The 16657-nt window shown below is 42.9% G+C and overlaps 1 protein-coding gene across 1 annotated transcript; it reads right to left on the bottom strand.

Moving 5' to 3' along the window:
• Positions 1–3283: 3283 nt before the first annotated feature.
• Positions 3284–15234, bottom strand: slc9a3r1.S (SLC9A3 regulator 1 S homeolog). Its single transcript, NM_001095598.1, is given in 7 exon segments — positions 3284–3960; positions 4257–4352; positions 4445–4485; positions 7367–7520; positions 9603–9764; positions 11451–11486; positions 14932–15234. Coding segments are annotated over 7 exon segments (957 nt in total). The 5' UTR covers positions 15229–15234; the 3' UTR covers positions 3284–3789.
• Between the last annotated feature and the right edge of the window lie 1423 nt (positions 15235–16657).

Raw genomic sequence — 16657 nt, 5'->3', positions numbered from 1 at the left:
GGACGTTGCCGCTGCGTACGTCAAACAGGACACGACTGTCGATGCATGTTGCGTCTTCATCCGACAGTCGTGTTGGATGCACGCAGCGACAATGTCCAACATTCCTATAACTTACCTTAGATTCGGTGCATCTGATGGGACGTCTCCGATTAATCTCAGCGCGTTGGAACAATGCTATCGCAGGTAAAGATCGCTCATGTAGTTCTACCCTAAGGTTAATGGAATTATTCTACATATTAAAGGTGGCTATACATGATAAGATCCTCTCATTTGGAGACCTCGACCACAAACAGCAGGGCGATATTGAGTTGATCTGAACGTTCGGCACTAAGGCCGATCAAATTACTACGAACAGACTGGATGCCGACGGGAAGAGCACTGCAACCACTAGCCAGAAAATTCAAACTTGGCCAGATATCGATCGAGGAGACCCGTTTGAAGCCCCAAAAAACTGGCAGATGAGCTGCTGAACCCATGTATGGCCATCTTAAGTGTAAATCAGATGTTTCTTCCTAAATGATGATTTAGGCTTCTGAGTTCAATGAAAACAAAACCTGTGGATACACAGTTCCTTTGAAGACAGGATTACACTATTGTATGTAAGTGTTTGGAAGCTACCCAAGAAGGATCTAGGAGGAGAAAAGACAATTTTCCAGATCTGGGAGGAGAATCACAAAAGGTGACACAAAAGCAGAGTCAGCGCAAGACACAATGCTTACACTACTTTCTTAAATGCAACATCTTTGTGAACTCTGTCTAAAAGGGGTAGTTCACTTTTACTATGTCCTACTATGTCTATGTCCTATTCTTAGCAACTTTTCAATTGATCTCAAGCAGCCAAAAATAAATAAATCCTAATGGGACCTTCAAACTAAATGCCCTAGGTCCCAATTCCTTAAGCTTGGGTCCCTAGAATTTTATAAGCTAGGGATATTTAGTATAGGTATGGGACCAGTTATCTAGAATGCTTTGGACCTGGGGGTTTTCCGGATAACGGGTATTTCTATAATTTGGATCTTCATACTTTACGTCTACTAGAAAATCATGTAAACATTAAATAAACCCAATAGGCTGGTTTTGCTTCAAATAAGGATTAATTATCTTAATTTGGGTCAAGTACAAGGTCCTGTTTTATTATTACAGAGAAAAAAAAAATTGGATTATTCGGATAAAATGGTGTCTATGGGAGAAAGGAATTCCGTAATTCTGTGTTTTCTGGATAACAGATCCCATACCAGTACTGCGCATGTAGATCACTTATCACAGATAAGTTGACAGAAAAAACAAACCGATAGTAACATGCAATCTCCAAGTGGGAATAAAGGTCTATAAACTGCATGGTGCAATTTCATGCTGCAAATAGAATCGATATCCCTTTGGGATCATCTCAGCAATGGCCCCTGATAAATTGTTGAAACAAATGTTCCCTCCAATTCCTTCTCAAAAATGTGCCCAAAAAATTAAATAAACTGTGCAAAGGTCAGAATGTAAAGTGTTTTCACACAAAATTTTGCGTGCACCATAATTTGTTGTGCGTGCTGGCCTCAAACTTGTGTGGGCGCACACGCGTGCACAGCTTAGAGCAGGGGTAGGCAACCCACGGCTCTTCATCCTGCTTGCTGCAGCTCCGTCTAGCAGCTTTGCTGGTCACGTTGTCTATACAGCCCTCGCACCTGCTGGCGGCTTCTTGAGTGTGGCTAATGGTTAGCTTACCGCGGTCGCACACTCAGGAAGCCGCCAGCAGGTGTGAGGGCTGTATAGACGTCCTAGGAGTGACAGGCAAGCCCAAGCCGCAGCAAGATGATTCATCATGGTCCTTACCGCGGTCACACGCTCAAGACAAGAGAGGGAAGATCAGCAGGGAGCTTCAGAAACAGAAGTCACATTAAACTGATGAGAACACTAGCATTTAATAGGGCTATTCAGTTTTTAATTTATTTCAATATAGGCCTACACATACACACTTCTGTTTGTTGTATACTGTTGTTGTAACAGCTAAAATTAAAAAAGGTTAAAACTTTTAAACGTTTATAAGCTGTGTTATGTTTTGCGGCTCCAGACTATTTTTCTATAGTGGAAGAGGGGGCTAAATGGCTCTTATGATAGTAAAGGTTGCTGAACCCTGGCTTAGAGGGAACATTGGTTGAAGCCCAGGGAGCTTGAACTCTAGATTTACAGCTTTACAAAACCCATTACCCTCCTGTGTTAAGGTGGCCATACACAGTAATCTTCTCGTTTGACGATGTCTCCAAAGGAGCGGATCTCTCCCCGATATGCCCACCTTAAGGTGGGCGATATCAGGCTGATCCGATCGTGGGCCAACTATCAGATCATAATGAAAGGAATACGGGCGGTTGGAACGCATTAACGAACAGTTGCAGTCAGACGGGATTTTTAGCCTTACCCGATCGACATCTGCCAGACTTCGGGGGAAGCCCATCGGAGGGCCCCATACATGGCCAATAAGCTGCCAATTTGGTCTGTTGGCTTTTATCGGCCACCTTTAGATGTACTCTTGATGTGTAGCTTGGTGCAAGCTGTAATTATTTTTTAACGCACACTTCAGTCCCCTTCTCAAGCCAATGAAACAGTCTGTGCGATAGGATTTCCAAGCTGCTGACTTAAGGCGGCCTTACATGTAAATAACCGAACAGACCAATACTTGAGGTAGGCAATATTGGGCTGATCCGATAAGGACCAAACAATCTGATCACAATGGAACAAGTAGGCATCCTGATGGAATTTATAAACCTTCCCAATTGACACTGTCAGAAGCTTTTATTGACCAGTGTATGGCCACCTAAAGGAGACGTATAGGATAAATGAAAAAGTAAAAAAAAAAAAAACAACCCCATATTTTGTAGGCAATTATGAGTAATATATCCCCTTTATTAGAGCTCCCTTTATATGTTCACTGGTCCCTGTCTGTGTTTCAAATGAGGGGTGGGCGTATCCCAATGGTCCCTGCCAGGAGCACAGTAGGAGGGGGGAAGCCTCAGTTCCCTATCAGGTTCTGCTAGCTGCAGATTGGTTCCTGTCCTACAGTGCGGTGAGCTGAAAGCCGCTGGCTCCCATGCACAGCCTGGGAATTCAGGGAGCAAGAAGTGGAAGAGAAGGGAGGGATTATTAGGGTTTTTGCAGAAATATCCAATAAATCCCGCCAGCAATTTAATCTTTAGCTATGAATGAATAACATCCATGACAGTCTAGTGGATAATATCAAGCTGCTTGAAGGGCACAGCTTTCTTATTTGCCTATAAATGAGTTAAGACAACAGACAGTGTTAAAAGTCATGAAATCTGTATTTAGCTAAATAGCAAAATATTTTGTTATATAATCGTCACAAAACAAACTTCTGATCAAAGTCTTAGAAAAAAAAAGTGGAAATTCAGTAGGACCACGAGAGAGAGTTTCTGGAATGTAGTTTCTAATCATGAATTAAACCGGCTCAGCAGGGCAGCTAGAACAACAGCCACTGCCACTGCCACGCGACTAAAGCAAAGTTTGCAGCATGTGACCATACACACTGTGCAGCGTCGTACAGTCCAGCATTATTCTGATCAGTAACAATGTCACATTATGGGGCTGCACAGGAGGAGATAGACCAGGACGGATTTGAGCCAGAAATAGGTTATTTACAATCCAGCTGATAATGGCCAACAAAACACCCTTTGTAGAATAGGAAGTGCTCTGTGCTGCCGCAGGAAAGGAATGCGGGACAGGAAGAGGCTGCTGGGAGAAGCCACAGAATGGTTAAGGCATGCAGCAGCTCTTCTTGGATTCTTGGTCTCACAGACTGCTGAACACTTCTCTCCTTTTACTCCAGTCCATAGATGGTGCCTTCTTCTGTGACCGTTTCTGGTGGGCTCGCTCTTTGGCTACTGCCAGTGACATGTTCAGGTCAAGGACGGGCTCTGCGGGGGATGTGAAGGCAGTTGCTGGGGTATTTTCTGAGCTGTCCTGAAAGGTAGAGACCAAGTATACGTTATCAAATAAAATTCTGCCCGATTTCAAGGTATAAGAGTACGAATAGTTGGGCAAAATGTGTGAACCAATGGTGCTCTAGTATAACAGAAAAAATTCTCAGTACACAATCAGAGAATATGCCTTTTTTCCACTATGCATATTACTGTTGCAAACTATGAATGGGCCACGCTATTGTTGCTTAGCCACAAGCTTATGTTCTTACATAAAGCAACACAAAGGTGTGAAAAAGCAACAATCCAAAGTAAAGTCTTATCAAGAAGTTACAATACCTTTTGTGCTTCCAGTTTGGGGGTGACTGTATCGGACACAGGCTCCGGTGAAGATAGAGGGGACTCTGGGTGATCATGTTCATCCAAGTTATTAAGCTGTGATAAGAAGCAGTGTCAGGGATGAAATGTGGTTAAAACTTGTTTCCACTTGAAGGTATGTAATAAGAGATCATAAAAGAAGAACATACCTTCTCCAGGCCACCATTGGCTATCTTTTCAGGTAGAGGGCCTGTGAAACAGTACAAAAAAAATGAAAATACCAAAACCAGACACTATACGGACTGTTTTATAGGCGATACATGAAGGTAACAGACTGTTCTAAAGCAAGACAAGCAGAGTGAGCATTCAATGGTAGCTGGCCCTTTCAGCAGAACTGTTACAAGTTCACAAGTATTAACAAGTAATACGTGGAAGAATTCTAATTGATATCCCTAGCAAGGCAAAGGCAATTCTGCTAAAGGCAGGCTACTAGGAGTAATACCAACACTCACAGCCTAGGACTATTCAGGTGCCTGCAGATACCCTGTGCAGAAAGCAAACAAATAATTCTACACAATGACATTCAATATTCCCTTTAACTATGCAAAAGGTTAAAGCTCTGCAAGTGGCAGGTGCTGGAAGCATAATCCCTCTAATCCACAAACAGCAGTATTACAGTGTACTTGTATCATATATACCAGGGGTCGCCAACCTTTTTTTTTACCTGTGAGCCACATTCAAATGTAAAAAGAGTTGGGGAGCAACACAAGCATAAAAAAGTCCTTTGGGGTGCAAAATATGGGCTGGGATTGGCTATTTGGTAGCCCCTATGTGGACTGGTAGCCGACAGGAGGCTCTACTTGGCACTATACTTAGTTTTTATGCAACCAGAACTTGCTTTCAAGTTTGGAATTAAAAAAATAAGCACCTGCTTTAAGGACCCTGAGAGCAACATCCAAGGGGTTGGAGAGCAACATGTTGCTCGTGAGCTACTGGTTGGGGACCACTGATGTATACCATTAAACACTGCATTAAAAGGACTAGAAAGAGGCTTTCAAATCAGTAGTAGTGAGTTGTCAACCCCCACCTGACTCAACAGAAAACCCATTGCGAGGTCCCAAGAATTCCAGATAGAGCCTACATCTGTGTATTATATATTCTAAAGCAACTCTTATAAAGGAACAGTAACACCAAAAAATGAAAGTAATAAAAATAGAACGTAGTGTTTCCCTGCACTGGTAAAACTGCTCGGTATGCTTCAGAAACACTACTATAGTTCATATAAACAAGCTGCTGAGTAGTAATTATAGAAATTGAAAAAGTCTATATGGCACAGGTTAAATAGTGGATAACCGATAACACCATTATGTTCTACAGAGCTTATCGGTCTCTAGATATTTAAAAATGGTGGGGTGTAACCACTTTGGTAGACGTTCCATAGCCTTTATTCTGATGTTTTAAGTGTACATGTAAATCATTTTGACCACCAGCAAAGGAGGATTATGAATATTTTAGCAGTAGTTCTCCCCCCCCCCATGCTGCCCAGAGACTGCAACATAAATAATAATTCTATTGCCTCAGAGATTCCCTTTAGAAAATGGTCTGTCTACAAATACACAACCTGTCCTGCAATTTCCTCCCAGAGCATGCTGGGGGAAGGGGGTACTGCCCAACTTATTTTCATTTAAGCACAAAAGCCGGCACCTTCAGATACTACTTGAAGAAACTTCAAGGTGCTTTAGCAATGGCTTAAGGCAAGTTAATATCGTTCACATGATGAAGTCCCAAACTCCCAACCAGCTCATTACAGCTTTTAATTCCTCTGCACACATTAATATGATCCTGTTCATCGTATGTTATGAGACAGGATTACTGGAAATGTCAACAAAATAAAATTACTTTAGGTGGCCAGATCTGATCTGGCATGTTGACGGATTAGAACAATACAGGCCAACCTTTTGATTATCTGCCGTTTAGCAAGACCATTTTGCAATTAACCTCATATTGCATTTCTTTTTTTTTTTTTTTTTATCTACAATTCAGTTTACTCTCCTCCAAGTCATAGGCTGACCAGGCTTACTAGCCATCAACACAAGTGAATTATTTATTAAAATGCAAAGTTTTCTGATGTTTTAAATATTAAAAAAAAAAAAAAAAAAAAAAAAGTCCAAATTTTTCTTGGAAATCGTCTGAAAAGCCCAAAATGTTCGGCTTATCATATGAAACCCAGCACAGACCATAATATCTTCAAACTGCAGATAGGACCTCTACCATTGACTTCCACAGGAGCTAGACAGGTTGAAGATGGAGTATTTTTGGATTCTAACTTTTTGTAGCCTCAGGGTCTCGAAAATTTTTAGTTCCCCCCCCACAAAAAAATTTGGATTATATAGGGAAAAAACCCCCAAAAAAAACCTCCTCAAATTTGTGTATGGCCAGATAAAACAATTTTAACCATTTCTTCTGGATATCGCTCATAACAGATTTCAATATAAATACAAACCAATGTAGGGGATGCCAATAGTGAGAGATAACTAGATTAGGTAGTCTACAGTGGCGTAACTACCGGGGGAGCAGGGGGTGCGATTGGGCCTGGGCCCACACCCCCTCAGGGCCCCCCGGCAGCTCGCGCTACTCTGTTCTAATGCGGCAGTTTCCGGCCGTACGGAGGGGGGCGGGGCCCGGCTGCACGTTGATTCTAGCCTAGTGTGGTTGAATTTTTTTTTTTTAATATTTAAAACATCAGAAAACTTTGCAATAACAAAGCATATTGTTCCTTTAAGATGGACAGCACCAAACGGTGGTGGGAAATGAGCATGATTAAGGTGGGGGAGGGTGAAACCACTAAAATAATAAGCGTGATTAGGATTATTCTCAAGGTTTCCAAAGCAACCTATTGTTGCCATAAACAGCAGTGCAACAGCAAGAAGTAATCCCTTTTGACATAATGGCAATCCATTTGAAAGAGTTTGTTTGCTGTGCAACGTTACTGTGAACTAATAGGTGCTGTAAATCCCACAACCCTCCCCTGCACCACCTGTTCCCAGAGCAATCCATGTAATCTGGTTATGGAGGTTTCAGAGGTGGGGTGAGGGAAAAAGACACGGTCACAAGCAATACATGGTACTTACCAGTCAGATGCTGTTTTCCAGGAACCACATTACACTCCTTGAAGTAGGAATTAGTCTCGGAGTCCACAACTAGCAAAGAAGTCTCATCGCCACCTGCTTTGATGGCAGCCACCACATCACCATGTTGTTTCCCAATCATATTCACTCCGTTAACCTGCAAAGAGAGAAGCGTTACAAAGACCACCACAATAACCGCGCAGGATTATAATGTTAGTGATTTTGAGATTAGTATATATACAAAACAAAAAGATAGAAAGGGCCTGGCCAGAGCCTTGCAATCACTGCTATAATGATGTGACATTACTTCCTAGCTACTCCATTTTCATAACTCTGCTTTTAAAGCTTTGTTATCCAAGTAAACCAATTTTTCAAAGGAGACATATAGGATAAATTAAAAAAACCCTAATTTTGTATGCAATTATAAGTAATATATGGTGTTGCTTTTACATGGTGCTAAAAAGGATTATCTTTAAAAATTGCTCCCTATAGATGTTCTCTGGTACCTACCTGCCTGTGTTTCAAATGAGGGGTGGGCGTATCCTAACAGTCCCTGCCAGGAGCACGGTAGGAGGGGGGCAGCTTCAGTTCCCTATCAGGTCCTGCTAGCTGCTGATTGGTTCCTGTCCTACAGTGCAGTGAGTGGAGAGCCGTCGGCTCCCCTGCACAGCCTGGAAATTCAGGGAGCAGGAAGTGGAAGAGGAGGGACGGATTATTAGGGTTTTAAGCACAATTCTTCTATGTCTAAATGAGTATAATGCACCGGAACATTCCTATTTTTTTATTTATTTTTTTTTTACACAAAATGTCTCCTTTAAAAATGATTTCTCTGTAATAAGAAAACAGTGGCTTGTACTTAATCCAAACAAAGATATAATCAATCCTTATTGGAAGCAAAACCAGCCTATTGGGCTTATTTAATGCTTATATGATTTTCTAGTAGACTTAAAGGGATACTGTCATGGGAAAAAAAAATTCAAAATGAATCAGTTAAATCAGCAAAAGAGCAAACAGATTTTTTTTATATTCAATTTTGAAATCGGACATGGTGCTAGACATATTGTCAATTTCCCAGCTGCCCCAAGTCATGTGACTTGTGCTCTGATAAACTTCAATCACTCTTTACTGCAAGTAGGAGTGATATCACCCCCTCCCTTTTCCCCCCAGCAGCCAAACAAAAGAACAATGGCAAATTAACCAGATAACAGCAGCTGCCTGGCAGATCTTAGAACAACACCCAATAGTAAAAACCCATGTCTCACTGAGACACATTCAGTTACATTGAGAAGGAAAAACAGCAGCCTGCCAGAAAGCATTTCTCAACTTAAGTGCAGGCACAAGTCACATGACCAGGGGCAGCTGGGAAATTGACAAAATGTCTAGCCCCATGTCAGATTTCAAAATTGAATATAAAAAAATCTGTTTGCTCTTTTGAGAAATGGATTTCAGTGCAATTCTGCTGGAGTAGCTTTATTAACTGATGCATTTTGAAAAAAACAACATGTTTTCCCATGACAGTATCCCTTTAAGGTATGAAGATCCAAATTACGGAAAGATCCGTTATCCGGAAAGCCCCAGGTCCCAAGCATTCTGGATAACAATAAAAGCATTTAACCATGATCAAACAGTAACCTATTAGATACCATTGGATTACAACACCCAGCAACTTCCACCATCAGAGGGAAGCGTTGACTTATAATAACTATATATTTTAAAGTGTCAAAAGCTATATAAATAACCGATATTAAGAAGTATAATACTTCAAGAACTGCAGCACCCCGTCCACACCATTAAACACAGCACAAATAGCCCCACCTAAGGCTTCACAAGCTAAATACAGGCAACAAAGAGGGGCAGGTCTTATTTTAATATCCTAAGGCAGGGATCCCCAACCTTTTGAACCCGTGAGCAACGTTCAGAAGTAAAAGGAGTTGGGGAGCAACACAAGCATGAAAAATGTTCTTGGGGTGCCAAATAAGTGCTGTGATTGGCCATTTGGTAGCCCCTATGTGGATTGTCAACCTACATTGAGGCTCTGTTTGGCTGTGCACATGGTTTTTATGCACAAAACTTGCCTCCAAGCCTGGAATTCAAAAATAATCACCTGTTTTGAGGCCACTGAGAGCAACATCAAAAGGTTGGAGAGCAACATGTTGCTCACGAGCTACTGGTTGGGGATCACTGTCCTAAGGGTACCACTATGTCAAGTTCACAACGTTAACACAAGTGTAGCTCACACCTCTAAAATGCGATCCATGGGTAGAAGCCCTGCCTGTTCAGCAGGTGAGTCAGGATCCACTGCTCGTACAAACTGCCCTGGGTTATTCTTGTCGCTATGCAGGTTGAATCCGTAACCGTTTGGTCCTTTTTTCATGGTGCAGAGTCGTGGTCGCAGTTCCTTCTGAAAACAAGAGATCACTCGTAACATAGTCTTTAGTTTAATAATCAGAAGTTGCCTGATAACCTAGAACACCGCTCAGATCCCCAGCATTGCTAATACCACACCAGGAACAGTAAGCAAATAACAGGTTACTAACAATAAGTTACAGCCTTCCCCCAGCATGACTCAACATGCCACAAATCTTCTCTGCTTTGCTCTGGCCAACTCAGCTGGCACAAAATTGGCACAGAAAGCATTTTAAAGCACCAGCCAAAAGGGAGAAAAATGGAGAACAGGGGAGGACTACAGCAGGGGGGTGGTTGACGAAAGAGCAAGCAGGACACCCAAGTCTGGATAAAAACAGTTTCAAAGGTTATACTGCAAAGTAACACAAGCATCCAGCAACGGGTCTGAATCTTACATATTAACCCAGTTGCACCCCCCCATGCAACACAAAACGCACTCATGCAGGGGAGGGGGGCCTCAGCTCAGAGTTCATCGCAGTTTGGCAGGGAAACAAGAGGAAGTGAAGAGGCCGCAGTGACAGTGACAAGCTGGGGGGGGGGTGGAAACCAAGTACAGAGAAGTTCACACGGTGATGTCCCATTACCAAATGCCAGACAACCTCTCCTTAATATATGGTTAGATTGATCCCTATAGCACCAGCCGCAACGACAGTCTAGTAACAAACTTGCCATTTATTTTGTATATTCAGTAATGGATCATCGAGATGGGGAGGGGACTACAAACCATTAATTATACCCTTAAAGGAACAGTAACACCAAAAAAAATAAACAAAGTCTAAAGTAATGAAAATATAATGTACCATTGGTAAAACTAGTGTGTTTGCTTCAGAAGCACTACTATAATTTATATAAACAAGCTTCTGTAAAGCCATGGGGGCAGCAATTGAAAAAGGAGAAAAGGCACAGGATGCACACCCGATGACAGAAGCTCTGTTGTATACAATAGGATTCTTCAGAGCTTATCGGTTATCTACTCTGTATCTTGCTTAAAGGAAAACTATACCCCCAAAATGAGTACTTAAGCAACAATATCAAAATGAAGTGGCATATAAAAGGCTCTAACCAAACTGGTATATATATATATATTTTAGTAAAAACTGCCCTTTTACATCTCTTGTCTTGAACCGCCACTTCGTGATGGTCTGTGTGCGGCCTCAGAGATCACCTGACCAGAAATACTACAATTAACAGGAAGAAGTGTGGAAGCAAAAGACAGAACTATGTCTGTTAATTGGCTCATGTGACCTAACATGTATGGTTTGTTGGTATGTTTGTGTGCACATTGATCGCACAATCCCAGGGGGTGGCCCTTATTTATTTTTTTTAAATGGCAATTTTCTATTTAGGATTACCCAATTATGAAAATGGTTTATTAACATAAAGCAGGGGTTTACACATGAGCTGTTTTATGCAATATCTTTTTATAGAGATCTACATTGTTTGAGGGGGTATAGTTTGCCTTTAAATGGCTGCCCCCATGGCTACACAGCAGCCCGTTTATATAATCTATAGTTGCGTTTCTGAAGCAAAAACACCAGCTGTTCCAGTGCAAGGCAACAGTACGTTATTTTGTCATTCCTTCAAAACACTTTCTTTTTTTTTTGGTGTTAATGTTCCTTTAACCATGGTTGGCACAACAGTGACAGTCCCAACTACACACTGTAGTACTGATGGTACTTACCCTTTCCAGGACAGAGATGGATTGCTTCTCAGCCACCTAGTACAGGAGAAAGAGAATAAATAAATATTTGTGCCATATAGACATCACGGATCATACCAACCAGGTTTCAAATATGCAGTAAACAATCCATAATGTCCTTTTTGTACAATCACGGATATTTGCTGGTTAGGTAGGTTGCACTCGCTGGTGGACCTTCTATCCAAGGCTACACATCTAGATACAATCATTGCATAGCTTTGCAAATAGGTGTGATTTTACATGGTATCAAAGTGCCAATGCTTGGTTTCTATACCTGTAAATGTGCCCTCCAATCAAATCAGCAGCCCCTGGAAACATTCCTCGAATAGGGCCCACAAAGTACCTACAAAAGGATTGGGGCTTAAATGGATTGTTCACCTTTGAATTAATATTAAGTAAAGAGTGATATTCTGAGACAATCTGCAATCGGTTTTCATGTTTTATTATTTGTGGTTGCAGAGTTATTTAGCTTTTTATTCAGCAGCTCTCCAGCTTGCAGTTTCAGCAGTCTGGTTGCTGGGTCCAAATTACCCTAGCAACCATGCATTCATTTAAATGAGAGACTGGAATATATTCAGAGGAGTGGCTGAGAGTAATAAGTAGCAATAACAATAAATTTGGAGCCTTACAAAGCATTTGTTTTTTTAGATGGGGTCAGTGACCCCCATTTAAAAGCTGGAAAGTGTCAGAAGAATAAGGAAAATAATTCAAAAACTATACAAAATAAATAATGAAGACCAATTGAAATGTTGCTTAGAATGGACCATTCTAAAAGTTAACTTAAAGGTGAACCACCCCTTTAAAGACAGGCACGTGGACCTTTTGCAGCACAGGGCCATCTCATCGCAATAGTTTCCATATGCAAATTGCAAACCACCAGCATGAAAATAAAATGCCACAATACTGCTATTGCACTGCAAGGTTCTCCCTGGCTTGGCTTATATGGTAGTGGTCCCAACCTTTTTTGCACCACAGACCAGTTTCAAGCAAGACAATTTTTACGAGGACCGGGGGGGAATGTAGATGCATGGTGCATTTCAGGCTTACCAAAAAGACTGTTCAAACTGTATTTTGGTCCTTCTCGTGATCAACTTCGTACAGCTGGCAATTACATGTCAGGTAGCTGGGATTGCAGGTAATTCAGGCTTTTTTTCATTGTTTTTGCAGGTATTATAGACTGCAGTTGGGATCAGAGTCTGCCCAGTTGGGCACAGGTTGCGGCCCACCACTGGTCTGTGATCTGGTGGGTGGGGAACCCTGGCTTATATAGTCTGCCAGAAAAAATACATGCCAGTTAAGGCTGTCGCCTTGTTCCAAGAGGCAGCCATAACTACCTAGTCTTGCCCATGTGGTCTTTATACTGACCATGAAAGAAGAGCGGAGTAAAGAAAACCACTGCACTCACAAAGTCATTCTGCATCTCACACCCTAAAGACAGAGAATATGATGGAGATAAAGTAGGAATGACCAGAATGTAAATTGCTGGCGGGATGGCACTCGGAGCACTTCGTTTTCCAAAGTCGTCTCACGAGGAAACTTCAGAAAACGTAGCGATCAGAGTGCCATCCCGCTGACTATTTACATTCTAGCCAGCGGGAGGCAGTTTGGGGAGATTAGTCGCACCATAGAAGAGGAGATTTGTCGCCAAGCGCCTAATCCCCCCCTGAATCTGAGCGTGTGCCCTGACCCTCAGCCACTCAGGTGGTGTTGTTACTAGAGCCCAACATGAATCAGGAGCTTGAACTATAGCAGTACGACTGGAGCCGTGTCCCACCAGGGCTGCCAATGCCCAGGGGCAAAAAGTTTCATATCTCCATAGTTTTCTATCTAAGATTTGTGCTGCAACAGCCAAGAAGCCAGTTAAAATTCTACCTTGTGGTGTCCCACAGTCTGTGGCTCAGGGTTTGCTTCCCACTGATGACAGCAGCATCCATCAGCTGGGCTGCTATCCAATATAACGAGGAATCATGTACACAAAACCATTGTAAAATTTATATTGAATAAAGTACCCCTATTGTAAAATATAAGCATATTATAAGTCACCGAGGCTATAAAAGCACAAGGCAGAAATATCCTCATATTTAGGGTACTTTATCTATTATAATACACAAGTTTTAGTGAGTCATGTGACAAAAATGACATCACTACTCAAACGTTTAACTGATGACGTCACTAGTCACTGTTTACAAGGATATAATTTACAAGATATTATAAGGATATTAGTAGGCAAAAAGCTCAATGACCACATAAAGGCAGGAGGTCAACGGTTATAAAAGTCCCTGGACCAGGCGAAGGGCCTTGTGCTTTTGTACAGCTCGTGGAGCTCGAGTACCTTCTAAATATTTTCTAACAGAGGTACGGTTTTTATAAATGACTTGAGTCTCAGTGAGGAATAAAAAATAGAAAATAACTCATGACCCACTATGCACCAAGTATAAATACAAAAAATCAATTTCACAATCAAGAGGATGAAATACTTAGAACCATATGTTAAAGGAGACGCATAGGATAAATGAAAAAAACCCTAATTTTGTAGGCAAGTATAAGTAATATATGGTGTTGCTTTTTAATCATTAATATCTTTAAAAATAGCCCCTTGATTGGAGCTCCCTATGGATGTTCTCTGGTCACTGTTTCAAATGAGGGGTTGGGCGTGTCCTAACTGTCCTGTCCAGTAGCACAGTAGGAGAGGGACAGCCAATCACAGCCCAGCAGTCACACAAGCACAGACATGCTACAGTTCCCTATCAGGTCCTGCTAGCTGCTGATTGGTTCCTGTCCTACAGTGCAGTTGCCGGCTTCCCTGCACAACCTGGGAATTCAGGGAACAGGAAGTGGAAGAGAAAGGACGGGTTATTAGGGTTTTTGTAGAAATATTCAATAAATCAGCCTGAAACACTACTTTTTTTTTAAGCACAATTCTTCTATATCTAAAGGTGGTCATACACGGGCCGATAAAAGCTGCCGACAGACCGAGCCGGCAGCTTATTGGCCCGTGTATGGGGCCCTCCCCGATCTATATATGGTCAAAAGTCGAAAAATGCAGACCGCATCTATTAGTTGATGCAGTCCCGCGATTCGACCGCCCGTTTAACCATTGTTAGGATCCGATCATTGGGAACTAGGCATCAGCCGGATATCGCCCACCTCAAGGTGGGCATATCGGGGGGAGATCCGCTCGTTTTGGTGACATCGCCACACAAGCGGATCTCTCGGTGTATGGCCACCTTAAATGAGTATAATGCACTGGTACGTTCTTATTTTCCTTTAAACACGAGGTGCAGCAGTTTATACCCCGGCACTAGATGGCAGCATCATTCTCCAGGGCAATTCCAATAAAGCAAGTGATACGGCCAAAGTCTCCCAGCCAGGAATTTCTGGAGGGCGGCCATGAGCTCAAATGTGCAAGTGCAATGCAGGTCATGTGACCAGGTGCAGTTAAATGTCCCTCTGTATGGAGTACCTTGTTCTCTTCTTTAGGGGAACTGGGAGCCAACTCATCCTCTAGCCCTTGTACCTCCAGGGTGAGTCGTTCAGTCGCAGCCCGGATTTTGCTCACCACCTGCTGGTGCCCGAGCTCCCTCACATCCTCCCCGCACACCCGGATCAGTCGGTCCCCTGCCCTCAGTCCTGCCTTCTCAGCCGGGGAGTCAGGTTCCACCAGCCTCACGTACTGGCCCGAGCGCGACTTCTCGCTGTGCAGGTGAAATCCGTAGCCAGAATCCCCCTTTTCCAAAACGCACACCCGCTCCAGAGCCATAACGAACCGCTATATTGCGCCTGAATGAACTGGAAAAGGAGGGTTTATAGATTATATAGCGAAAGGGAGGGCGCGGCAGTGACAAATATGAGAGATGTCCAATAAGAGGGCGGGGACAGGGTTGCTGAGGGAAGTGATTGGAGGAGAAAGTTCAGAGAGAGGCGCGCCTATTCCAATGAGGTAACGCAGGATTCGGGCCCACGGAGTAAAGTTTAATCGCTGAAGCTGATTCACGTGACCCGAATAATTTCTTCTATATTAGAATTACGTCACGACAGGTGGCATCTTTACATCTCTGCTGTCAGTGAAACTCGCTTTGGTGGGTCGTGTGACTTCCAAGCAGCATCTGTGCTGTCTGTACATAATAAAGTGACCCCATTGAGTGTAATAGAACACAGAGTATTGCAGTTACCTCAGGAGGCAGGGTGGGGTTAATGATGGCGGCAGTGATTATAATACTGACCAATTAGTGGTTTCAGTTTGGGACTTTGCACTGGAGATTATTGAGCAGCTTGAAGCATCCAAAAGAATGCCAGAGGAGGGAGGAGTAGAACTCCCAGTACCCTGCATGCACCTGCCCCTCATATGGGGGTCATTTATCAACACTGGGCAAATTTGCCCATGGGCAGTAACCCATGGCAACCAATCAAATTGCTGCATTAATTGTTCTACTTGCAGCTGACTTTAAAGAGCTAATCACTGATTGGTTGCTATAGGTAACTGCCCATGGGCAAATTTGCCCAGTGTTCATAAATGAGACCCTAGTCTCCAGGGCCTGTGCCATTCTTTACTCTCCTACAATCAGATCTGCACTGGGATTAAAAATAGGCCCTGGCATTTCAAGTACCCAAACAGCCCACCCAGCCCCAAATTTGTGGGAAGGCCCAGGCCTAGGGCAGAGCAAATCCAGGCCAGACCCCCACAGCCCAATAAATACTGACTGGCTATGGCCAGAATCTCCAGATTGCCAGTCCTGCCTACAATGGAGCAGAGTGAGAGTTGCACATCACTCACTATAAAGCTAGGGTTACTTAGGGTTGCCACCTTCTCTGGAAAAAAATACCAGCCTTCCTATATATTTATCTTTTTTCCCTATTAATAACATTGGGATCAACCATCATTTTTACCGGCCAGGCCGGTAAAATACCAGCCGGGTGGCAACCCTAGCTACACTGGACTGACACCCCACAGCCCAATAAATACTGATTGCCTATGGCCAGAATCTACAGATTGCCAGTCCTGCCTACAATGGAGCAGAGAGAGAGTTGCACATCACTCACTATAAAGCTGGGCAAATCCAGGCCAGACCCCACCCCCACAGCCCAATAAATACTGACTGCCTATGGCCAGAATCTACAGATTGCCTACAATGGAGCAGAGAAAGAGTTGTGCATCACTCACTATTAAGTTAGGGTTACTTAGGGTTGCC

Source organism: Xenopus laevis, chromosome 9_10S (genome assembly GCF_017654675.1).
Source record: "Xenopus laevis strain J_2021 chromosome 9_10S, Xenopus_laevis_v10.1, whole genome shotgun sequence".
In the NCBI taxonomy this organism is placed as follows: Eukaryota; Metazoa; Chordata; class Amphibia; order Anura; family Pipidae; genus Xenopus; species Xenopus laevis.
Note: the sequence above shows the minus strand (reverse complement) of the source record. Positions and strands in the feature narration are given on the sequence as shown.